Here is a 26779-nt window from a genome sequence, read left to right as displayed (position 1 = left end):
AGCTGCTCGCCAGGACTAGGAGATGAGGAGATGAAGGCTGCAGCAGTCCAGAGATAAGAGATAACCACACCTGACATCTGCAGCCTCCGTCCCATGTGGGACAGCTGACCACTGATGGAAGAAGTGGTTCAGAGCCCTACAGCTACAGCACAAGGCCCTGGGCTGGGAGCAGCCTCCAAGTAATAGCAGGGGGTAAACAATGCACTAGACATTTATCTGCTTAAAGCTGTTCCCCTGCCGCCTCACCTCCCCTCGAGTCAGGGCTTCAAGGAGACAGCTAAAGAAATACTGAAGTTCAGCCATAGATGAGCAGACAGAATACAGCACAGGGCCAAGTCCCAGAGAATGCACTCCTCTATCCAGATAGCAGTGAGAGCACGTCAGGCAGGCGGAGAGAAGGGCAGATGTGCTGGTGCCTGGCTGATTAGGGGATCTGTGCTAGGGGAGCACGAGAGCCCTGTCTGACCTGAAAAAGAGAGCTAGGAAATGCAAAATAAACTATGCAGAGGGTAATAGTATCACTGGATCTTGGGAAAAAAAAAGTCAGCCCTAATGATGAAAATTCAGAACTACTAAGTGTGTAAAAAAAAAAAAAAACCCTACAGTGTAACAGTGCTGTCTGAGACATGCTAGATCTAAGGATGTAAGTAATGTCAAGTTTATAGGGAGAAGTAATATGTTATCAGATCAATCGATACCGATGGAGAAAAATGAAGGCTTTCTGTGCCCAAAAGCACATTTATTAGACTTAGCGCAGCGAAGACCAGGCTGTGTGTTCTGCACCACCTAAGCCTGGTGGTGCTAACAAGGGGTTAATGCTCACTTGGAAAGCATTTGTAGGTAGAGTGAGACAGGGAAAATGGGAACTGACAGGTGAAAAATGTTTGGGGATTTGCAGCGACTAAGTGGTTCAATTAACACCTTTTAAGTCACACACACCATAAATCTTTCATTTTTAAGGAATATGATTAAAGGATCATAATAAGACAAAACCAATCCTGTTCCACCTCTCTGCTTTAATTCTTCCCTCATCACCTGACTCTCTGCAAAGTCTGAAATTAGAAACGTTCTCCCTGACACTGCAGTACTTAAGCTTCTTTATAAGTTAAAGCCTCAAAAGTAACTTTTTGTAGAGCACAATTCAGGGTTGGATCAGACAGAGGGGGGCTCCCTCTCCAGGTAAAGGACACTTACCTGATCATTCACCCTATTAAAATGAAGAACAAGCTGTTCTGCACACACCTACCCTGACTGCCCCATGGTTGTATTCTCTGGGATCTGTGACAGTACAGAGCTGAATAATAAAAAAAAAAAACAGCTGTCCTGTGGCTGGGACATTGCAGTGTCTCTCCTTAATGGGGCTTCTCTGGGATGTACAGAGGGCTGGATGGTACTGCAGTGTTCCCTTCTGTGGGGGCACAGATCTCTCTTCCTCACCCAACACAGGGGATTTTGATGAAACTTGCAAAGCCTTTATTTTCTGGTGCTTTAGTAAGGTGTTATCATGGGTAACAAATTGGGTAAGACTCAGAAGTGTATAGGTAAGCAAGATGGAGACAGGGGAAGGAAAAGGTGAAGGGAGATGGACCAAAAATGCAGCTTCCTCAGTCCTCAGATGAGTTAAGCGCCAAAACCCCAGAGCACATAAAAACAACCTTTCGCAGACAACCTGCAGCCACACACAGGGTTAAAAAAAATGAAATATGGATGCTGTGAGGTATGATACAAGAGATAGTTACCTAAGGTTGAGACAATGCATAATAAAAAGGAGTTGTTGCATAATGAAAAGGGGTTGTGCAAGGTCAGCTGTTATTTTAAACACTAGTAACCATCCTTTTCAGTTTTTGTTTTGTTCTTCAGTCCAGAAACAGTGCAACAGCTGCACCCCAGCCATCTACCTTGCTCTAATTTCTGGCAGCTTTATTTCCTAGGAGATTAGCTGGGTGAAACGCTACAAGCAGGTCTCACTGTTTCAGCAGTGGGTGATTGACTCTCTTTCTCCTAACCTCATCATCAGATCTGGACACACAGAAATCCCGACCCCAGGAAGATTCCTGTTCATCTCATTCAGTGACACGAGGGGGCTGGCTCAGTTAGTGCTGTCAGTCATGCTGCTGTTCCTTCCATGAACCAGTGCTTTTGTGGCTGAAAGGTCTCAAATCCAGGATCAAGTTAGCAGGTGTCAACAGCCCCTCTGGCAAGTGACCTAAACAGAGTTAAAGCTTTTAATAAGGCATAAAACTGCTGTGGTCTGATGTGCTTCTGAGCGCCAAACGCTTGGGATCCAGTCTGTTACCGTGAGTCAACTGATGCCCAGTCATTTTACAACAGAAATGCTTTTAAGGGAATAATCCATTACTGGCAAGGAACATCCATGTAACAATGCTAACCAAATCCTTCAGAGACATGCAGAATTACACCATCACAACAAGTGTTTAAGGACATTTTTTTTTCCCCTAATCAATCCAAAGGAAATCTTTTGTAGGTTTAAGAGGAATAGTTCTGCAGAACGACTACTTCAATTCACTCCAAAATGAGGCAGCTACTCTGGAAACTGGAATTAATAGAAGTTGAGTGCATACTTTTTATAGTCTGTTTAGTGTTATATGTTTTCTGCAGTGGAAATACAGACGTCCAACAACCATTTGTGAAGTTTTTCAGCATAAGGAGTTCATACCTCTCCAAACAGCAGACCGAACTGAAGAGCGCCATGCTGAGTTGTTGACTAACTTAAAACTTAATGTTGGGAAGCGAGTGACATTTTAAAACCTGACAGCAATGTGCCCATGAACTGCTATTAGGCTAGAGCAATCATACGTTTGATTTACTGACACCAAAAAATGAGAACAATAAAATACTAGCAGCCTGCTAAAAAAGAGACCTTCTGATGCTTTGCTTTTACTGCAGTCGACTAAACAGATGCAGCTGATTTGGGAGGTTTGGGTAACATCTATCACCGAAGTACAGGTGCTGCAAACACACAGCAGTGGGCATGCAGAATATTAAACACGTATTTCAAAGGCGTGTTTACCTAACCGCACTTGCACATCACCTATTATAGATTAACAAGGCCTAAAGCTTATTTCTTTTACCTGAACACTAGCTTTCCTGTTTTCGTGGGTTTTTTGTTTTTTTTTTTTCCCCCCCATGCAACCCATGGTAAAGCAACAATTCTGCTTCTTGAATAAATCCCAGGAGAGCAGCAGCTCGCTGTTCACCCTGTCCCTCTTTTCCCCTACCACCCCCTGCTCTGGGGTGGGGGGAGCTGCAGATTATCGCCTGCCACTGCCAGGGACGCCGCAAATCACAATTAGCTCACAGGGTGCTGTTTATAGCTCCTACACAATGCCAGGATTTGCTTCTTGCGCTGAAGCTATGAATCTGTAAATGGGATTTTTATGAGGATTTGTGTGTCAGCTTGTGTTTTTCCTGGAAGCTTCTGCCTCTGTCATCCCTGGGGGACGTGGCGCGCATTTACCAGAACACTGACACACCAACTTCCTCCCCATTCTTAAAAATAAAGATCAGAAAGCTCAGCAGATGATGAAAAAGGAAGGTATTTAAGAAGCTGGTGGGTGTAGAGAGGGGGCTGGAAAAGAGGAAGAAAGGCTCAGATACAGCTCCAGGCAAGCCTGCAGCCCAGCATTGCCTGTGCAAAACCAGAGCCTGCAGCAGGCTCCATGCTGGGCTGGTGCCAGCGGTGGCCAGGCAAGGGCTTCCCCACAGCTGCGTCAGGACAGCAGGCTCGCTCCCAGCCCTCCAGTGCCCTCTCAGACATCCCTCAGCACCGCTGCTCCCCCGACAGCCGAGTCATCGACGTAAGCACTAGCGCTTTGTGCTCCAGCATCACCGCCTGGAACGAGGTTAACCAGGATCCACGCAGGGCGAGCATCCCCTGACGTCTGTCAGGAAAGCAAAGCCGCCTGCAGAGAGGGGAAGGGACCCTACAAGCCGTGCTGCTGTCACATGCCAGCTATGACAGAGCACGTCATCAGATCCCAGATGTGTGCTGTCCCCACGTCTCTGCAGGACATGCTTGGGACAGGCTGAACATCCTCAGCTGTCTGTAGAGCACCACACCAGCAGCTAACACTGTCTTGAGCAAGCTCATTGTATTTGCTTTTTGAATGGCCTCCAAAAAACAGCTGAGAACTCGAAGCTTTCCACAAGGCAACCCTACGACAAATGGGTTTTTAAATGGCAGCATGCTGGGGTCCCAAAAATCCAACCAAGATCTTCAGCAGAATCCCCAAGAGATATTGGGCAAGAGATTTATCACTGCAAAAACACACCTGTCCCTGGCATCAGAAAGGGCACTAGCAAGTAGTCAGAATAAGCCTTTGGAAGATCCCGTACCGCCACCTGAATTAAGATCAAACAGCTTTAAGCCAAGGCTTTCTACAAGCAGGCTCCACTTGTTTGGTTTTTACTACAACCCAGGCACATTTTCAGCATACTGCAATATTCTCTAACACAATTACTGTCTTCCTGTATAAGTTTTCCCTCAAGCTACGCCACCTCAGAATAGCAAATTATTACACTCTTTTACACTGTGACAGCGAGCCACAGGACCAGTGACTGGCAGCACAGCTAATGGATATAGCAAGGATGCATTTGAGTGACAGCCTCACTTTATTTGTCAAAACCAAGAGCACCCACATGCAGAAGGAAGGCTGATACAATGTGAAGGTGCCAATGGGAAAAAAAAAAAAAAGCATTTCCTGGGACGAATGAGAGAAACTAGAGCAAGGAAACGAAGAGGACCTTGTCCACCTCCGCTGAGGCAGGCTGTCAGAGGACAATACATTTAGCATCATCATATATTTTTATATATATGTGCATAGAATTTGAGAAAGAGAAGTGTTGAACGCAAGCAGTGTCTTGTCTGGAGCGCGAAGCTGACAGGAGTAACATCACTGGATGCGGTGATGCAGCTCTGTGCACCAGCGGCTGCCAGGGAAGGCAGAACAAACAATTACCTAACGCCTGGCAGGGCTGTCGGGGCAGATTCCTATCAAATGTGAAGCAGCGAGTTCGGAAGTAGGCTCAGACGGAAATATGGAGTTCACATTATTTTCCCTTTCTAATTAAGGCAAGAGGTATTAATCAACTGTTAGATTGTTCCATTATTCTGCTCTTCTCTTCAGAATAACGAAGCTGAGCAGCATGAACTCTGACTATATTTGTTCAAAAAAAAAAAAAGCAGAGCGTTTCACAAGTCCAGCAAAACAATCTCCGTCAGCAGTATGGCTTATCAATACAAGTTCCTCTCGTACTGTTTATGTCCATCTCCTCACAGGCAATAAATCAGAGGGGGGGGAAGACAGTTGAAAGAGACTGGCATAAATACCAACGTCATGAAAAGAGAGCAGGCAAGAATGAAGAAAGCCAGTAGTTGATTCGAAAAGGCTCATTCTAAACAAAAGGGTGCATTTAAATAAATGCAAACTGTATACAAACAGGTGCACAGGGAGAGAGCCTATTACATTTGTATGCTGCCTAGTCCATAATGAACACCTTCACTCGAATAGAGAGATCTGGAAAGCTAGTCCCTAAGTAGTTGTATTTACATCTTTTCCTCCATAAAATACGCATATACAATAATCAACATAACCGACACAAGCGTGACTGATCTATCTTATGGAACATATCAAGTACAAAATTATTCTTTTATGCTGTAAAGCAGACTTGCAAACATTATTATTCTGGTTGTACACCTTTTTATTTTAGTAGAAGCTGGACTTACATAAATCTGTTGCCTACACTTATGCAGGTGCTTTACTGTTTTAAAAATGTAGAGTACTGAGTAAAAACAAACGAGTGCAGGAGTGCTGAAGACTTCTATTATAGCATGGGATTGGTTTGATTGCCTATATTATTTACCTTTGAACTGTAACTGAATTTTTGAATTAGGCTTTTTTTTAAGTTACATTAGTTGGATTCTTTCAATTGAAGTTCTGAGGTGGTCTATAATTTCTTTGACTTAAGTCATCTAAAAAGATTAGAGATCTGGTTGACAGTTAACAATAGAAGCACAAAGCCAAAAATCAAGCGAAGTCTTTTCCCAAAAGCTCAACATAAGGAGGCTCAAACACTACTTGAAGCAGATATAAATTCATCCGCAGAAGGTGCACATGAGGCACGTTTCTTGAGGACTAGCAGCTTCTTGGCATGATGGAAAGGATCCAGTCAGCAAAGTGAACAGAGCATGAAAGAACTGGTGGCTCTTATGAAGAGCTAGGGACAAAAGTTATCTTTAGATAAGCTCAGTCATTACCTGTAGCAGATCCACTACTCTGGTTTTATACTCTGCTTTTAAGCAAGTGGGTATCCAAGAGCATTTACAAGGAACATGAATGAAGACAGTTCACTGCCATATGCCCCTCTTACTGCCTGGGCCTGCTGTTCCCTTGGATGAGCCTGGCATACCCAATCCTTTGTGCCACCACCACCTTGTCCCACTCAGAACTTGAAGCAAGCTCTCTACCAGCTCCTGCTTTCCACCCTTCCCTTCCCTGCCAAACATTACTGCAGTGAATGAAGAAAGCAAAACAGCCACTAGACAAAACAGAAAAGGCGATTCGAGTGTAAATGCAAAGTCAACACCTACCTGATTTTGGAATTACAGGTCATTTCATTCTCAGGGTAGTGAATATCCACTGCATCCTGAATGACTGTACCATACTCATAGACTTTAATCTTCTTTGTCACCCCAGCAATGGCAAAGTAGTCACAGTCTCGGTCAAACTCAATACTAGGGAAAAAAAAAAAGCACAGATTGAGAACCATGCCACACAAGACATGCACTTAGCAGCAGGGTATTTAACCATCTGAACCTTCAGTTTGGCAGAGCTGATGATCATGATCCTTCTGAAGAGTGCAGTTAGCAAAGACCCCATTCAGAGCACCTTAGAAAGGTCTGGCAAACAGTTTTCTTGCTCTCAAGCACCATCTTCTAATCCCCTCCAAGTGCACATACATTTTGATTTACAAATTAACTTTTGTTCAGGTGCTCTAGAAGTTTTTACAGTTCAACTACACCAGCCACATTATACAGCACCTGAACATCAAAGCTGACAGCTCACCCTGGAAACATGCTTAAAATTCAGCTGTATGGTCTTTGAAAACAAGATGCTATGGGATAACTGCCAATTAATTTCTTTTGGTTGCATTGCTCCATCCCTTAGCTCTTGTATACAGCAGCTTAGTGAACTGTAAGTGTCAATGCAGAGTAAATCAGTACTTGTAGAAAAAGGCCCTCTAAATTCCCTAAGCAACAACAAAGGGCTAAAATGCATATCATCGATACTGTAAAAACACTTGCACACTACGACTTCCACTTAGGGTTGCTCTTGGAAACATAGGCACTTACTTTCTTGAACTGCAGGGCAAGTTTGTAATAGGTATCAATGAAGTCACAAGTAAAAGCAGTCACCTCATAACAAAGTTAAGCTGCAAATGAGAAAAGCCTGAGGTTGTACATGACACACATCTGAGAGGGATGCAGGCAGCAGGTTATACAGAGCTCGCGTCATTGCTACTTTCACAGCTTGCAAGGGCTCGAGAGGAATCCATTAAACATCCAGTAGCCAGAGAAGTAAACCTGCTTTCTAGAAGTAGCTCCTTATTCTGAAGGAGCCTGAGGTTCAGCAGGAGGGATGCCTGCAGACACCTATCAAAAATTTGGTGCTACTCCTAGAAAGTGGTTGGGTGCAGCATTTGCCCTCAGTCCCCAGGTTGCTATGATGGGGTGCCAGATCTCCTCAAATCTCTTGACTAAGCAATCGTCTACTACTTCCACAGATCTCTCTTGGGCCTTACCTACTCAGTAATTAAAATTTCTGTCTCACCGGTCCCTATCACAACTTTTTCAAGAAGCCATGGCATTTGCGCACCAGCCAGCAAGTTCTGAATGACAGCAGAGAACACCCAGCTTTGGCTGATCAGATTTTCACATTCATACAGCCTGTAAATCCTGAGCTGAGGTACTTAAGGTAACTTCCCACAGTCAGAAAGCAACGAACCAGTTAAAAGAGGGGGCTCTTTAGGCTGCCCTGGCAGCTTCAACAGCTTATGTTTTACTACCCCTCGCAATAGCTGAAAAGCTGAAGGCACTGCAATGCTTTCAAGGGAAGATAAATTCAACTGCCAGAGTTTTCAGATCCTTGTAAAGGATCAAGTTATCAAGTTATTTTTAAACCACAGAGGAGGAGGACTGTTGATATGCAGTCTGATGACACAAAATAATTCAATGAAGCAGCTTGCAATTTGGCCTTTTAACTCCAGAACCTAAAATTCACCAGAGCAGCAGCAGGAGACAGCCCCACCACGACTGGGTTTGCTGGAGAAGTCAGTTAGGCAGGCCAGGCCTGCCAAATCACAAGCCCAGAAAAAGGTAAAGAAAATGAACAATGTTATGGCTATGGATTGAAGGAGGCAAGAATGCACCTGTTTATATAAAATGGGAGAGGCAAAGCAAGCAGTAAAGCAGCAAGTTGCTTTCAGCCCTCCCCAGATCTCTGTCAGCCCCATCACTTTTTATACAGGCAGGACAAAAGCACCTTTCAGGCCTGTCTTGTCTTGCCAGCTCGCTCTGCTCTATGGAAGAATTTTATAATCCAAAGTCCATATACCAAAAGAATGGATTTACTTGTACCACAATCTTAATTGAACTGCTGTCTCTGCTCCTGTTTGCTGCCCCGTAGATTCAGGTAGAGCACAACTAAACTGATGGCAGCAATTCATCTACTTGGGTTCAATTTATACCTTCATCCTTCTGCTGCTGAAGAAAAATAATATATTATCATGCCTTGCAAAAAGCCAAGTTATTAGAACAGAACACTGTCTCAACCTGGGGTAGGCTTGCTTCTCCAAATAAGAAATTTGAATTAATGCTAAAGACATACTGTAGACATAACAAATGAGTATTTCAATATGTCAGTAAAGTTAACATACCATTAAAAAATTAATAAAAAGAATCAGCCAATGAAACGGATTGCCAGACCCACGACCTTCAAACAGTATCAAAGACACTGCAGGGAGAAAACTGATGCACAAATAAACCACCACCTGCTCAGATGTTCGTCGGCCGTGAGAAAGGCAGGTAAACCCAGCACAGCAACCTCACGCAGCACTGCACCCTGCCCTCCACAAACGATGCATGGCACACAGTGCTCGTACAGAACATTTCTACTTCTCTGCCAGCCAGCCTTCAGGAAGTGGTTTACAAAAGAGAAATATGAACAATTTAAACAACTAATGGAGCGGATTATTTACCATACAAAACCATTCCTAATATCTGCAAAGCTCTGCTTCCCCCTGGACTGATCAGGATTAGGACAAACAGCCCAGTTGCATGGTAACAGTTATTTCCATGCTTTTTCCTGCAAGTCTTCTAAACGTGTTTAGTATTAAGCAGGGCTCATTTGCATTTAACTAGCTCGATGGCATTCCTGTCACTTACTGTCTGAAGCCTTTTTGTTTCAATATGAACACTGGCTCACACACATTTATCTGTATGAAATTCAGAGAACTTGGTTTTATTTGTTGCCAGCAGACACAATGGGGCTAACTCTTGAAACGTGGTTTTCAGGAGACACATTCATATAGTCAAAGCATATGAGAGCGCAGGTGGACTATAAACCCACCTCAACCCCAGCCTGAAGCAACCACCTCTAGAGACTGCAGGTTGTCCTCTGCACTGAGGGCTAAGACAGCTCATCACTAGAAATACACAAACTGGCCAAGAACGTGGCTGCTTCCTGTAGCTCATGAACGGGCTTACCCTGAGAAAAAAGTACAACTGCCTGGCACAGAGAAGGAAGGAAGGAAGCCCAAGATGCCACAGCAGGGCAGCAAAGCACGGGCCACAGGTAAAAAGACAGGGCACATCACTGTCACAAGTTAGTCATCAATGTCAGCAACAACGTTTGTTTAATGAACTCAATCGTTTTCTTCATTTGCGCTTCCCAAGAAGGAAAAACCCATAGTTTGATTTTTCTAATGAGCTAAGGAGATACTTTAAAAAAAGCTTCAAAAACTATAAGAAGGAAGGCTAAAAGAACATGAAAAATTAATAAAACCAAGAAACTGCTTTAGTATTTTCAGTTATTTCCAATATTTAAGGAAGTGCTGGAGGTAAGCCATACTTCAAGCATTTGAGCATCCACTGCAGTTTCCTTTCAGACTAGCAGTGACCCTTGCTCCTCGAATCTGTGCACATTAGAAGCAATTAACAATTGGTTTTTCCTCCTCCCTCCTTTTTAAAGCCAACAGTTTTGAACTCCATTTCTGACAAACAACTATCTGAATTTTTATAAGGAATCTTTTGGGGACACAAGAACTGCTGAGCTTTTTTGAAAAGATTTATCAATGCGCTACAGAATTTACTTGTAGAGATCGAATTGAAAGGAACCAATTGTCCTGTTTTAGGGAAAACAAGAGAGACATCTCCAATTCCCAAGCCACTGCTTTATTTTTCCTACAAAGTCAAGCAACCAGCCTCATATGGAAAGCAAAGGCACTCTCCAGAGTTCTGATTTCTCTGCTGCTTTTCCTTATTTTCAATCTGAGATTATAAATCAACTTCTTCATTTTAATTCTAAAACCAGTGACCTTGGAGAGCACTTGTAGCTAACAAATGGAATTAGGAAATAAATTGCTTCTGAAACATGTCTGGAAGCTTGGCTTGGCATTGAGGGCAGACCTGTGGGGACCCAGTGAAGAATGAATATTTCCCATTTTTACCACCGTATAAAGCCTTGCTACATTTGCATCCCGAAGGTGCAGGCAGTTGTGTTTGCCACATGCCCAGAGGACACACTGGAGCTGGAGAACGCATACAGATGGGCAATCAGAATAATTAAAGGAATGGAGCAGCTGCCTTACAAGGGAGGCACCAGAAAGGCTGAACTCTTGGCTTTGGCTAACAGAGGGCTGAGGATATGTGAGGCTGACAAAGCCATAGTGTTTACAAACCAGGTGACAGCACAACTGGTGTTGAAACACTTCATACTAGAACTAGCAAGCAGTCGCCAGAAGACTCACTTGGCACAGACGAAGGTTTGCTTTGTCCCACCACCATCACCTGATCCTTGCTGCTGCATGGCATGGTGGTGGTGGCAGGGAGAACCTGATGCTGGTAATCCCTGAACACTGTTTCTGCTACACACACACTACGATCACCACTAGTCATGAATCCTGACATGATAACAAGACCGGGGGCAGCAGAAGGTGCCACTTCCACAGAGCATACAATTCAGTCCCTCCCATGGGACTGTATACAATTTAAGACTGAATACACCAAATCCTGTCAATTCTACTTCTAGCTAATAACAGGCTATTTTTATTTCTACATCTCCAGTCCCATTTGCCATCTTACCTTGGCCCCACATTCAGTGGGGATGTGGACAGATTGCTCTCTTTAAATTGGGGAAAACATTAACTACTGGGAGACAGGTGGGGTGACGGCAGCAGCGCTTGTTCTTTGCTTACATTTCCTGAAAGTCTCACTTCATGCTCCCGCTCCTCAGCCTCTCAGGGATATTCTGTCGCTTCAACAATCCCCAAGCCTATTCTTTGGAGCCTGTTCACCTACTTCCAACATCCATTTAGAAACAACGAAGTCAAAAGAATATAAATATAGGTAACAGTCCAACATCGTGACCACCACTGCAGACTGTTCGGCACCTGGGACCAATACAGAAATTCGTATTAACATCACATGCCTGAGAGACTGTTTTTACAGCAGACTTTTATTTTAAGGCAATGTAATTAGTGTCACTAAGTGTGCACTAGCATACTAATTTGTGGTTTTAAAAACAAAGCTATGTTCAGGCATAGGAAGCTGCTCTAACAATACTCATTTTGTGCTTCATCACCTCAAAGACAAAGTTTTGTCACATATAAAAGCAAAGGTTACCAAGACAAAGCATATGAAGTTTCAGTATCAAAAGACTATTATGCTAAAGCTGTGCATGGCTAAAATACTGTTTTTCTTTTTAAATTGTAAAGCAACAGTTGCATCAGTTACTCCCTACTGCAGAGCACCATCTAAATGAAGTCTGTCGCTGGGCGAAGTCCTGAGCCAGTGCCACAACACGCGCAGAGCGCCATCAGTCCATGTCCCACCTCATTCCAGCTGCTGTGCTGCGAGGGAGGTTTTCTAAATCAGCTGTGCTAACACACCACAACCCCAGCCAGGCTGCTGTAGTCCCTAAATCTGAGGAAGTCCCCCTTAAAGAAAGGCCCATGAGTTCTGCAGACTGCTGTACAGGCAGACAAGTTAGCTATCCAAACGAGACACCACTTACTGATTCCCTCACAGCAAACATCTTCATCCTTAAGAACTGCATCAACCAGGGTTAGACACGACCCCAGATCATCAGAAAATTAGCTTGATTAGAGGACAAATCTGACAGACGTCTCAGCTACCATAATTATGGCCTCTTAATGGATCAGATTCAAGACTAATTGAGATCTGATGAAGAACTGATTTTGGTGGATGAGACATCCCAGAAGACGACCTGTGGAGCACAAAGCACTCTAAATATAGTAACAGCCCAGGACTATTCCGCTAGTTGCAGAGGTTAGTTTTACTGTCTGTACATTTTTTTGCTTCAAGCGGTGATTTGGATGCATCCTTTTCACCTAACCTCATGTTTGGTTAGGGGATTCTGCAAGCTGCCCAGCATCTTCCTTACCAGGCCATGGAGAAACCTGTGCAGAAGACACTGCAGGAACCTCCACCTCCCAACAGGCAACAGGACACGAAGATGTCTGAATGAGGGGAAGAGTTATCAAGTATAAAATGAGCTTATCTTTAACAAACATCTGCCACTTTTTGTGAAATAGGAAGTCTCCACATCCCCAATACCACAAGTCAAGACAATTTTTATCTATTTATTTTTAAATCAAAGTAGCTTGCAGATGGAATCTGTTTTGGGCTTTCACCATTTCTACTGCTTTCATTTTGATCTCTTTTCAAAAAGGAACATGGGTAAGTTCTGTGCAAAGTTCAAGTGAAAAGGACAATTTCAGTAACATCAGCTGCATAACTGACCCAGCAGAAACAAAACCAGGGTGGAAAGAGGAGAGAAGGGAAGGAGAACATACAACTGAGCTAATTGAGCACGAGTCTGTCAGCCTCAAATGGCAGCTGGTCCTAACAGCCCAAAGAGAGAAACTTCCTGCCACTTGTAAAGAGACACATAGAAGTGAACAACCCAGTCACTCGGGAAGGCCTTCCTATTCCCTGAGCACACCTACAGTTCCCATTTACTTCCCACCCCCAAGGGCTCCCTCACCCCCAGCAGTGAGGAAGCTCACTCAGTACCTGCAGTTATTTCTGTTCTGCCTACAGCCAGACTAACAAGAACTGGCAGAAATACCCAACTTCGTAGTCCCTTTGATACTGTGCACCCTGCTTTTCAAGAAAAAAAGCTGAACATCCATTTGAGCTCTTGTTCAGAGATCTCAGTTTTAATCTAGGTCTCCTCTAGCAAAGGGAAAGTGCTTTAGGAAGTAAGCATTCCTGCCCAAGATTAAGTACATCACTTTCCATGAAGAAATACCATTAGATGTCTCCCTCTGACCAAACCACGGGTCTGTCCATGAACTGAGTAGCACCAAGAAAGGGATGGGCAGAAGCGCTTGGGAGCTCCAGAACAGCAGGCAGACAGCCTGGGAAAGTCTCATGCAGTGCAGAACATGAGGGCTGTGAGCTGCATGCCTGAGAGTTCCCTTTTTTTTTTTTCCCCTTGTTAGGCACTCACCATTAACTTACCACAAAGAGTATGAAGTAGATCCGGACCTGAACCAGGGCAGTAGATGGAGAATACACCAAAGCTTCAGTTTTACCTCTGCTGGAGCCAAGAGAATCTCTTCCCATCTATCCGCAGCAAGGAACAAAGCACCAGATCATGGGAAGAAGCCTGCTGGCACCCCAGTAGCAGAACTGGGCAAGCCAGCAGCCCTCCTACAGTGGTATCACTCCTCACCATCCCACAAGAAGGTATGGTGCTGGCCAACAGCCCAGACTCCTGTGTTGCTGGTTACAGCACATCTCCCCATCAACAGCACAGAGGATCCTCAGTTATTTCAGTTTGATCCTGTTTCTTGGAGCTGTTTGGGATACTCCAGCTGTAGGTTCAGCAGCACCAGCTGCTCTTTGAATGGACCTCAGGTACCCACACTTGCCACTGCACCTCCTCCAGGCTTCAAACAGCTGATGGAAACAGAGGCTTGCTTAGCAGCAGCCTCTTTGTAGCACGAAAATAAGCCAGCAGAATGTCAGCTCTTTGTGTGTTGATTATAAGCTTTTACTCATAACCACTCCTATCAGCTGGGAAACAAATAAGGAAAGACATCACTGTTTATTAAGTCTGCACTGCACAGAGAAGGTGAGTCCTCAACTCTTGAGCTCTCATAAAGACATTATTGCACCAATCATGCTGCAGTCACACTTCCAGCATCTTTCTCACAGCCACTGTAGCCTAGAGTTTTATTCTGCTCTGTTTGAAGAAAGGTATAAAAAGGTACCAAGTTGACTAAGTAATGTCATTAGACCTAGTTCTAAGCCCATTTCATGCTTACAAAAATCCTTTTATGTGTAATGAAATGCTATCAGTTCTAACAGAGACAACTTAGCAATACTTCCAATCCACTCAATATATTTAAAGGAGAATATTAAACTGAAATTGAGGTTTGGTAGGTTTAGCTCCATCTCTCAGTTCTGAAGTCAAAACCAACATAGCTACTTCCATGCTTTTTCAATCACTAGATAAAATAGAATTATTCCTTTTTTAAACCCAATGAGAGAGTGAATGCACTATGCTATGAAAAAGGCTGCTTCCAGCAATAGCTCAGCTTTCAAAACCAAGATCCCCTCTGTTTTGGGGGGAAGCAACCCTGAAACTAATCTCCTTTAAATACAACCCCAAAACCCCTTCTAACTTTATGAGACTGTGTAGCTAGGGACATTCTATTCTACTAAATAAGTTTTATTCATATAAGTATTCAGGGGAACCTAGCTTAATTAGCACTAATGATGAGAAAACCTATAGGGAACTACTGAATTTTGCAAGCAACTGAACATAAAGCGTATTGATAAAAAGCCACTTTACTGCCAAGCGATGCTCTTCTGCATGCTGAAGAGAAGATGACGACAGTCCCAGGGTTTATATGCCAGATACACAGAAGTACAATGAGCCAAAGTCACTGCAGACAACTACCGTGCAAGTTAATGAGGATTAGATTCAGTTGTTTCAAAAGCACCATTTTTAAATAAGCTAGGGTAGACAAAATGCTAACCAAAAATTGCCAACAGTTAAGCGCAGAATGTTTATCATTTTTTCTTATCATGCCACTTAACATTTGAGCCAAATTGTCAGTCTGCCTGCTGTAATATCTCAGGTAACCTATTCCTATTTGAAGAACAGGACCCTCCCTTTCCCCCAGCTTGGCTGATATTACCAGCTTATTAACAGCTCTGACAGTAGCACAAGCACAGCTTGAACATCATAAAATATTAAGGTAGAAGAGGTTTTAGGTCTCCAAACATACTCACCTGTTCTGCTTTCAAGCTTGAGAAACTCTTTCAGAAAGGAAGCTGGCAGCCTCTTCCCATGCGGTATACAAAGCAGGTTTGAGGGAGTAAAAAACTTTTTCCACACCAAAGCCTAACTCAGACCAGTTGAAAGGTTGTCTGTACAGCAGTACCATCCTAGCAGGATCATGCCATCAAGTAGGCATAAACTCAGTCACTTCTGATAGATGTTCAAGTTCTCTCTAAGCATAAAACCACTCAAAAGCTTGCAAGCTTGTTTCCAAGCCACCACATTTATTATGCCCCCAACAAAGGTTTTGTTTCTCCAAACCAGAGCACCGCAGCTGCAAACACAGCCGAAGGGGCAGTGGGACAAACATTAAAAAAAGAGCTCAGCATACAAAACATCCATCAGCCTTGGGACTGTAAAACACAGTCCTTCCACAGGCTCCAGTATCCTTCATTTATGTTTTATGCAGAAAAACTCAACCTGACTTCCACCATCATTTACACAAGTAGGTATGTACATGCTTGTTTGTACGATTACAAGATCATATCCATCAGTATCACTTCATAACTGACTCTACAACACTTAGGCAACACGTAAATCCAAAACATCCTTGTCTCACCCTGTATTTATTACTAGAGCCAACATTAATAACCATTTTTAATTACCATTTGCTCAAGCCTCTTCTCCAGGCTGAACTGCTGGTAGGGCTCTTCTCTTAGCTGTTTAAGACCACCCCACATACTTCCGCATGCCAACCTGTCATTTAACAAACTAACCCCCCTAATCAAGCAAGGAAAAAAAAAATCTAAAGGGGCGCTTATTTCAGGTAATGACCTGCTGCCAAAGCAAGGCATTTCCAACAGGTATGGCTAGAAATTAAAGAGACCCCAATAAACCACCTGCACCATTAACAATGGGCTTTGTTTCCTCGAGCAGTCAGCCCAGAGGCTCACTGCATCCAACTCAAGTTATGGAAAGCTGTAAAATTGGGAAGGGGGGAGGCAGGTTTGTGGAATTCATGAGAAATCTGTCCTTAGCTTTGTCAAGGCCATTTTCCACACAGAAGATACTGCAAAACCACAGCCTCCACGGCTGCAAGTCCTATTTCTGAGGTCAGATCACAGCCATCGCCTGCCAGCAGTGCTGCCTGTTGCACAGACAGGAGCAGAAGGGCAGCTGCCTGCAGCCTTGCAGAAAAGCCTGTTGGACCGAGCACTTAGGAAGGGAGGGGAAAAATACAGTGATGCAACGTGCCTTCCACGTGCTAGCAGCCACCATCCTGGATATCCACCTCTCAGAGGATGCTTTTGCACTACAGCATCCGCTGTCAACACCTGCGCTTTTACAGAGCCAGTCCTTGAAGAGCCTGGTCTCATTCAAATAAATGTCCCTCTGCCAGTTAACACCCCTTCTCAAGCAGGGCATCCCAAAGTACAACAAAGCAAACCTCACTTTGCATGGTGGCAGAGCCACAGGAGGACACGGCTTCTCCTTCAAAGAGAAGATGCTCAGCAGGAAGCCACAAACACAAGCTGACCGCATGCCTTTAGCGCAAGCCCACAGTCCACAGGCTTAGAATTGATTTATAAACCTTGACAAATGGCACGTAGCTACAGGTTGCTTTAGCTAATGATACAACACGAGATATCCAGGCTGGCAGGGACCCTGGGAGGTCTGCAGTCCAACGCCACCTCTTCAGGTCTGCTCCAGTGCTCAGCAGCGCAGGGCTGCAGCCAGGGGGCACCACACAGTGTCTCCCAAGAACCGCTCGCATCTGCTGCAGGAAATTGCTCCACATTATAGAAGAGATCATGAGGAACAATCATTCTGTTTAACACATTTGGTTTAAAAGCTGATTCCCACATTGATCAAGGACTCTTCAATACTTTTTCAGACTATTCATAAAAATTCATAAAATTTGATTTAAATTAAAAAACCCATCTAATTATCTGCAGATGGAGACAGCTTTGAAGTACTAAAAGCTTAATGGGAAAAAGATCGTCTTACTACCAGATAGTTTGAAATTACTAGAGAAAAGAACGTCCCACTGGTGGCTATGAAACTTTCATTCATTAGCTTCCCAATTTAAAATTATGTAAATTTTATCCCTAAAAGTAAATGCAGATGTAAGAACAGACTTCTGACTCTCTGCAATGTCAACACAAGCACCAGAAAGTTTATTTTTTCCATCAAGGACTGGAGATATGACCTGGCAAGTTCACTTTGGGTTTCACAGTCCCTTCTGGGATACAGGCCTGTCCTCAGGACCAGGAGGGTTACATTGCTGAGCTGAGATTGCCCCAAAGTCAGAGCTGGGAGCTGACACCTGTGTAACCCTCCTGCTGGTTACACATCTTATTCGGCTTCTGCTCACAGGATCCAGACCACAGCCCTGTACTAGGAAATGTGTGAGTTCTATGCTCAAGAGGAGAGAAAGTAATAGAAAAGCTGCTTTTGTTTTTCCCAGCTCAAATTAAACACAATTCCGCTTCAACCCCAGACAGCCTCTGGTCTGGAGGCCAAAACTTCACGTGAGTCAAAGTAACGTAACAGAGCCAGAGGAAGGGCTCAAACACTGACGAGGTTCAGGTATTACTTTTCACATATCCTCTGCCACTCTGCAGTTAAAGTCACTTTACCTGAGCATTTCTCTTCTCTCCAGTTTGGAAGAAGAAGCCAAGTGTATTGGGTCTGGCTGGATCAGCCATCCATCCACAGTTTAGAACTGCCACCTTTAAATAAGAGCCCATTTCAAAAAATGATTGACTTAGAAAAGGCTATAAGAAAAATTCAGCCCTCCTCATTTCTCACCTTCTCAGCATCTATTGCACTCAGACGTGATCCTGTGAAGGATAAATCCACTTGCGCGTTTCTTTCATTCATCTTTACCACCAAGATAGAGGCATCACTGGTCACAAACTTAATAAAAGCGCTCATCTAATCCCAGCCAGCACAGTGCATTAAAAAAAAAAAAAGAGGCGAGACTTGTTATGGTAGATACAGAACTAAAAGGCACCTTATTAAGTACGGATCTCAGAATTTATATGGACAAGCAAGTAAGCTGAAGTAAAAAGGGGAACGAAAGAATAGAGTGGCTCAGTGAATAGACAGAAAATGTCCTCCTAATGGTTTTTTTCTTTTAATCTCACCTCTGAAGAAAGGACTTCAGGTCATGTTACTGAAAGGGTCAACACAAACAAAAAGTACAACCTTGAAACTGTGGCTTAATTGTACTGTTTGAATGCTCAGGAAGGTCTCTTCAGATCCACTACACTGCTTAGAGGTAACAGAATAAGTAATAAAATAATAAATCAAAAAAACAGCAGACCCCAAAGGTAAAAGCCATATCTTGATGAGTGATATTTCAGCAGCCAAATATTTTATTTTTTCTTTAATGAGGTAAATAACTAAGCCTCTAGGCAAATATAGCTTTGGCTGTACTTTGACTGTATCCAAAGAGCTTTGTATACAAAGCCCTTTGGATGTCATTTTAAGACCTTCTGGAGAAGTGGTAAACTAGCCCAGAAGCATTTGAAGTATAAGCAATTATAAAAACCTACATACCATTTGCCCCAGAATCTTCAGGGCTTCTGGGACAGAAGCACCCCCGTTTCCACCAGACACGGGGACTCCAGCAGGCACAACCAGCTTGCTGATAACCAGATTTCAGACAGACATCTTGCTGTAGCCTTTCTGCTATTTTTCTGTTCAGTTTTTTTGAAATATGAAAGACTGCCACATTATTCTCTGAAGGCCTCTGACAGCGCTAAAGCAATTTTCTACATAAATCATTGTAATGCTAACGCTGCAGTTTACGGTCTCATCTTTAAAAGAAAGCCTTCTACTATTTACTGCTTCAGTAAGTGGAGAGAAGAAAAGTTAAGCTCTCACGACTGCTCTGTCTGGGGGCATAATAAATGCAAAATTTATTCCTTGGCCCAATTCTAGCAAAACTTCACATGCTCAGGAAAGCCATGTAAACACTTTGTGCTTGGAAAACTGGGCGTAGAAGAGACATTTAGCATATTGAGCTATACACACATTCATACTGCAAAGCACGCTCAAAGTCACCCTGATGTTAACAGAAGCAAAACCAAACAACTAGCCACTGCAAATCTTCCCATTTATTTTCACTGCTCATCCTCTGTTGGTCTTTCCTGAAGCAAGTACGGGTTAAAGAGGAGGGTTACGATTCTCATGCATGTGCCCTGCTTCTAAGAACGCCTGGCCCAGCTTCCCACCTTGCAGCACGCACCTTATTCAATAAAACAGCAAATCCCTGATGGAAGATGCAGCTTAGGGACCGGCTGCTGCCCACCTCCTGCACTGCAACCAGCGGCTGCCACCGTGTGGATGCTGCCCAGGGAGCGCCAGCACTGGAGCACTGGCTCCTTGTCAGCCTGAAAGGCAACAGCAGCTTTCCTCGTACTTCACCAGGATGTTTCCAGGTAACACAACATGCAGGGGGTTGTTGATCATCTTTTATTAGTCCTCCAGTAGTCCAGGCATTCATAAATATGCTTGTGGCAAGTGGCTCAGGAGAGTACTCCTAATGCTCAGCTGGGGGGCTCTTTCAGCCTGCTTATAAACAGTCTTTAATTACACTTTTCATTCCTTTCCCATAAATCCAGTTTTATTTCCCTTATAAATAAACTAGGTTTTGCAGATACGGAACATGTTTCCATCAACTTCCTTCGCACACAGAGTTAATATATCTTAAAGTTCAAGCCAGAAGAGTTTTCAGAGCCTGGTCCATGTTAAAGCAATGCAAACCAAGCACCCTTGTATTCTGTCAGTTTATAATATCCCCTTATTTGATGTATTTAAAAAAGCTACATTACATACAAGGAAGTTTAACTTCAGATAAATCCAACTTAGATTACTAAATATAGTTAAAACATCCCCTTTAAAATACAGGTGATTGGGTTTTGGTTGTTTTTGTGTTTTTGCTGGATTATTTTTTTTTTAAATTGATGATTCCTTATTTGTAAACCTTATTTGCTATGTATGGACAGATTTTTGTCAACAGCAACAGCTAACCAGTATTCCTCATCTTTTTGTAATTTATTTCAAGGTTCCTACAGCATGCCCAGGAGCACATTTAAGAATCAGTGTATGCATGTGTTTATCTGGTCCTCTAAACAATGAAACTTTTCACAGCATTTCACTCAGTGAGAAATCTTTTTAAAGCACCCTGGTAATTATTTCACCCCATCCGTGGCTACCTGTGAGTTTTTATTATCCTAAGCTGCCCTCACCAAGACTCACACACCTCACTTATTACTTTCAGAGGCTCTCTTTGAACTTGAGCCTACTAATTAGGACGAAGAACAATGGTGAACAGCAGAATGTGTTGGACAGCACATATTATATACAAATTCTTGATTAACAAATTCAAACTTTAAAGGAACTGTTTGGCTAGCCAGAAGCTATCTAGAGTTACAGCAGCAGAACATTCGGCAGCGTTTCTTTACCGAAGCACTTAAGGACACACTCAAATGTGAACTCTTACTCAGCCCACATACTAAAAACAACTAAAAGTTTATTGAATGCTTCTAATAAAAAGCACAAGCAAGGGAGGAACGTTAAGTTGGAATCCAAGCTTTTTGGAGTTAAATGCACTGAACATTAAATAACTACCGATTCTAGCGCTGGCTTGGAGGGAGGCCCCGCAGTATCTTCATTCTTAACAACAATAAAACACATACTTTTCAAACCTATATTTCACCCAAGAATTATAATACCTTCAAAACCAGAGTGAGATTTACTGCCCTTCCAGCATTTTCTAACCAAATACCACAAAAATGCTGTTCTTGCAGAATGTCAAGGAGAGAAAAGGGCAAAGGAGCAAAATCCAATCCACGCTCAAGTTGGTAGCTAAGGAAGTTTGTCTACGTTGCAGTGAGATTCCCATCTGCATTTCATTGCAGCTAGCATGAACCCAATCAGTGTAGGTTAAATATACGTCAGATCAGTGATTATTGTGTTCTGACCTCTGTGAACAAGTCGGACATTACACATTCCTGCTACATATTGCAGTAGTTAAGGGATCAATGCTGCTTTAAAAAAAATATATTTTATGCTACACATGCTTCAATTTTTTCATGTAATGTGTGTTTCTTGTAGTCTTTCAAGAAATATTCAAGCTGTTCTGTCACTGTCTGAATTGCTCTAGTGGAAGGTATTAGATCAAGACTCAGAAAGCCCAAACTCAATTCATCATATTATTGTAATGTTTCTTTCAAGACCTCAGGTATGGCCACTCTGGATCCCATGCTCCCTACCTATAAAATAGGGATGATACTACCACTTCTCATCAGAAGGTTGCTGTGAACAAATGCATTTCATTTTGTAAAATGTGCCTGGGAAAAGCTAATGGGTCCTGAATACGTGCCATATAGAAAAAAATACCAATTAGTATGTTGCATCATCTTTTCTGACACTACCAACAGCTCTAAACAGGCTACCACAGACTAATTAAATCCCTCAGGGGATTTAATTCCCCTTCCACAGCTGCTGAAACCAGCTGAAGGTAAGGGCTGCTGGCAGGTCCCAGCCTCTCCCCATCCCATGTGTTCTCTCAGGCTTGATCCCTAAGGGAGCTGGTTCATGGTGTTAAACAGAAGAAACTAACCCTGTTAAAAAACATTTCACCAACTTAGGTGTCTCAACAGGTCCACTGCAGGCTCAGATGAACTTCAGTGGTGCACAGGATGTGACCATCCCACGTGGCAGAGGGTGCAGAGATATTGTTGGCAAGAGCAGAGTTATCGAGTTGGCTTCACCACAACCACCCCCTCACTAGTTTGAACACAGTAAACAGCTTTCAACACTTAGCAGAGGTCAAGCAATCACAGCTATAAACAACTCAGCTATTTACTACCTACCATTATGACTGACTCCACCAACACCATTTAACACCAGCATGGATTCATCATTACCAATTCCAAAAAAAAAAAAAAAGGTGTTTCTTAAAATCCTAGACTTGTATCACTTATAATGCAACCATACTAGCATGAAGAGCACTGAGCCCACAACAGGCTTCATGTCTTCCCAGAAAGGCTGCAGATGCTCATGAGCATCTCAAAGGTTCTGCACTTGGTCTTGAATACAAACTGGAAGAAAATAGTACTGTGGTACTCGAGTGCCTTCGCAGATCAATGATAACCATACATCTGCCAAACTATTTCAGGAAGCCACAGTCAAGTGTTGTACGTGTACAGACCATAACTTGTTTAATACAAGTCATTAATTTGGCCTCAGCTGCCTGTATTGCCATGAAACGTGCTGTTAGAGGCACAGTATTTCTTACCTGGAGACTATGCTGGAGCCATTGTAGAGGTCACTAGCGTAGGACAGCGTTGCCAGGGGGCGGACAGAATTGTAGCGTGTGAACTTGGATAGACACTCCTGAAACTCATCCAGCTGGCTTGTGGTTCTGCTGTCATCTAGGGAGGGGTACCAGAGTTGGGGAGGATAAAGAATAATAAGGTGAATAAACACAGCAGCAAACAATCATCAAAATGCATATCTTCATGTGACACCACATCTGCCTGTTATTTGGGAAGGATTCTTGGTCAAAAACAGGTTTTATTTCCCACCTCTAGCATTCCCTGAAGGCAGCAGGATTTTCAGAGCGTAAATTAAGTCTTTCCAGTGAACCTACTGCATTGAGAATCTGCCTAGTGATCACAAATACAGCTTTCCTGGTAGATGAGCTCACTTATTTTAGTCAAATTCAAAGCCTGTAGGCCACGAAGATTATTAACAGAAAATCCTTAAGCACATCAACATGCAGCGTAAAGAATATGTCTTGTCTAGCATTCAATGGAAGTGAAAATATATTCCCTTTCCCCTGAATTGTACTTCAGTTACAATATGCCTACATTTGGTGTCAATTACATTCCAAATACTTCTAGCAGAAAATATTTCTCTTGTTACTCCAAAAGCAACAGAGCTAGGGGAGAGCTGTTTCATGGCTGGAGAAGAGAGACAAGCATGAAACCAGAAGACTCCCTGAGCTGTAAGCTTTGTGGAATTATGACCTTCAGCAGACAAGGTGAAATTGAGCCAGCTTGAATAATGATGATAAACATTCTGTGGAAAATGGAAGTTTGCTACAAAAGTTAAAACTAAATTGCAGTATAGATATCTAAAAATTATTCCCTGCAACCTCAAGTCCTAACTTTCCTCAGTACGAATGGAATTTTGTTTAAACCATTTTAAAATTTAGAATTTCCTAAATAAGGAAAAATTCCTAGCTAATAGCAATGCCCTGTGGACAAGCCAGCTTTCCTGAAAGTGATCATGCATCTGCAGTCAAACACCAGACAGAGCCCTCAGGCTTTGCAACTATCCCCAGAATTTGCAGCAGTTCCCCCTTTATTCCTCTAACGCTACATTTCTGTTGTCTTTTTTGCACAATAGTGTAAGAGACCAAGCTGGGAGCAGTGATCACTAACATACAGCACCTCAGTTTACAGGCAGGCCAGCATGCAAGTCACATCACTGCACACCTCGCCTTCTGTTAGACTACTGCAGCAGCAGCACAGTGCACACTCCTCACTTGTGCCTCTGAAGTCATGAATTCATGCTCTAGTTATCCTTATCAGTTCCTTATCAATAGCATAAGGAAGTGACAAAGCTCAACTCCCTAGAAGTCTGTGGAAATAGTGGGGTGAAAAAAAAACAAAACAACAAGGTTTCAATGGTAAAATTCAGCTATGATTTCTGGTGGGAAAACAGAATAATCACTTTCTGCACCTTGGTAATTCCCTGCCATCAGAAATAATTATACTGCTCCAGTCATAAGGCATTTTGAAGTCTCCCTCACACACTGTTTAATGTTTGATTGTATAAAGGAACAGGGGAGGCCAGTAATTAGCATGTTTAAGGGTACTGGCTGTGGGTACATTACCCATGTCAGATGGATCAAAATAGGCAAAATGAACAAAGTACTGCTCTAAATTAAATCATCTGCACCTGACCGCTACAGGAAACAGCTTGAGAAGTATGTAAACATCAGTCAGTATTTTTCAAAGACTCCTTCCTCCTCCTTTGACACTTTAATAGGCGCAAATAGCTGCTACTCTTCCATTTCCCATATTTTGAGATCAAGCACACAGTCCTCCTATAATTTATTCTGTATCTATGCCTGGAAAACCGAGTGTTATTTCTCAAGACATTTTCCCTGTCAAAGTGCAAGGCCATTTCATAATTACAGTTATATTACTTCTCCACTCCTTAGTAGAAGGCTCTCAGGCATCTCTTGCAAAAACATATATCTTGCAAAAAGCATATAGCCACATTAAATCCTATTTAAAATGTGTCAAAAAGCAGGAATGACTCCGAATAGAAGAAAACCTAATTAAGTATTACAGGTTATCCCTTATTTAGGGAAAAACTCACACTTGCAAATCCTCCACTCTTGGTGCAGCTGACACACAAATAAAACAGTTTCATCGCATTCATATTTATAGTTCCAATTATGAAGAAGGATGCCTTCCACAAGGGAATGCTGGGAAAAGTCCAATTTGTTTTCCTCTGTTAATAAAGGTATTATTTTAACATGAACACAGTTATGCATCACCCAGATAACACTGCATGAAAGCATCTCAGTGTGATCTGTGAAGTGCTGTAGTCTGCAAAGCATTGCTAGCACTTCAGTGCAGACAGGCTGGTCATACACAAGCAGCTTCTCCAATCTTCCAGCTCCTGAAGCACCCTCCCAACGTGTCACACTCTGTTAAAGTTATGCTGCTGTGCACAAGACCTGAGCCAGGCACCACCCTGAAATAGATATGCCCAGGTCTTTCACCCAAGTATGAGCTCCCCTAAAATGTCTGGTAGCCTTTAAAAATAAAGGCTATTTAAAAAAAAAAAGAAAATAAATAAGACCTTGATGATTTTGAAGTGGATAAAACTCAAACTAAATCCACAGAGGAGAAGAGCAGGAATTTCTGCCCTGGCTTGCTTGCTGATACATCCTCTGGAGGTTGATCCTTGCCTTCCAAGGCTACAAGGGAAGATATTCTGCCGCAGCAACCTCTGCCTGGTTTCCTCTTAAGCCTCTGAGGTTTCTCTCATCCCTGGTGGCTCCCCACTCATTCTTGCGCTCTGTCCTTCTTTGTATAAGCTGTGGCTCAGAGCCTGGTGTGGCAGATCTCTTGTGTGCCACAGCTCATCATACAGAACTTCCCCCCAAAGCTTGCTTCTTCCCCAGGGGAGCCAGAGAACAACCCTCCTCTCCCTCAAGAGGCATTCATTTGACCCATTCATTTCTGAGGAGAATCTTCTTATGTAATTAAGAACCATCCATCCTCTATGTAACAATTACTCTAGCTGCTGTCACACTGTTACTCAATTATGAATGAGGCAATCTAGGCAACTGTGAAAACAGCTTCTAATTCTACAAAACAAGTATTAAATCTAAGGTGTGCCCCATGGGATAATGACATGACTGCACACTCAGCTTGTATGCTTCAAGCCATTTTTTAACCAAGATTCATGATCTAGACAACATGCAAGTGTCATATTGCCTGTTAAATATGTAAGCACTTATCAACTTGTTTTTACTTCTGCAGTACTTTGGTAGTAACGTTTTAACTGCTGTGTTTATACCACGCCTAGTAGAAAGGCTACCCAGGCACTGCTTTCAAGCATTCACATCTTCAGGACAAGCATCAGTGAAATTGTTTGTTACACATTATGCCCTTTCACAGTACAGCATTACAGCACAATATACAACTCCCTCCTAAATGATGGAATCATTTTATAAGCTTAAAAACCTCAAAGATCAGTCAAAAACCTAGGTGGGATTATTTGAGTTATACACAAGTATGTAGAGCACAATTCCCAGGCAGGGAAAAGGTAAAGGCTGCTCTCTCTTTTCTGCAGACTAGGACTGTAGAAGTTAACTAATGTCAGGAGCTGAACACTGAGCAAGAACTCACCTGAGACACGTGTCATCCTTGTGGAAAAATAGCACTGCTCTAGGTCCTCAAAGTGAGCCGTGAGCCGCTTCCGTCGAGAGGCTAGCGTGCTGTTATACCAGGGCTGCTTTTTGGTCTGAATGGAGGAGAGAACCTTCTTCAGAAAAGTAAAGCCAAGCCTGGGTTCTATTTCAGTAGATTTTAATAAATTGCAAACAGTTTATAGATTATATCTGGCTAGTTAAAAAGCTTACAGTGACAATAAATCTCTTATTACTATTAACAGTTATGCTT

At 42.9% G+C, this 26779-nt stretch overlaps 1 protein-coding gene across 3 annotated transcripts in view; it reads right to left on the bottom strand.

Moving 5' to 3' along the window:
- The window catches only part of COP1 (COP1 E3 ubiquitin ligase), a 124382-nt gene that overhangs the window by 63611 nt on the left and 33992 nt on the right, over positions 1-26779 (bottom strand). For all 3 annotated transcript variants that reach the window (XM_038182924.2, XM_027462374.3, XM_027462376.3), the window contains exons 10-12: positions 26507-26621; positions 22867-23002; positions 6611-6754 (exon numbers count right to left, since the gene is read on the bottom strand). In XM_038182924.2, the coding sequence (XP_038038852.1) occupies positions 6611-6754; positions 22867-23002; positions 26507-26621 (395 nt within the window). The remainder of the gene's footprint in view (positions 1-6610; positions 6755-22866; positions 23003-26506; positions 26622-26779) is intronic.

Source organism: Anas platyrhynchos, chromosome 8 (assembly GCF_047663525.1).
Source record: "Anas platyrhynchos isolate ZD024472 breed Pekin duck chromosome 8, IASCAAS_PekinDuck_T2T, whole genome shotgun sequence".
NCBI lineage: Eukaryota > Metazoa > Chordata > Aves > Anseriformes > Anatidae > Anas > Anas platyrhynchos.
Note: the sequence above shows the minus strand (reverse complement) of the source record. Positions and strands in the feature narration are given on the sequence as shown.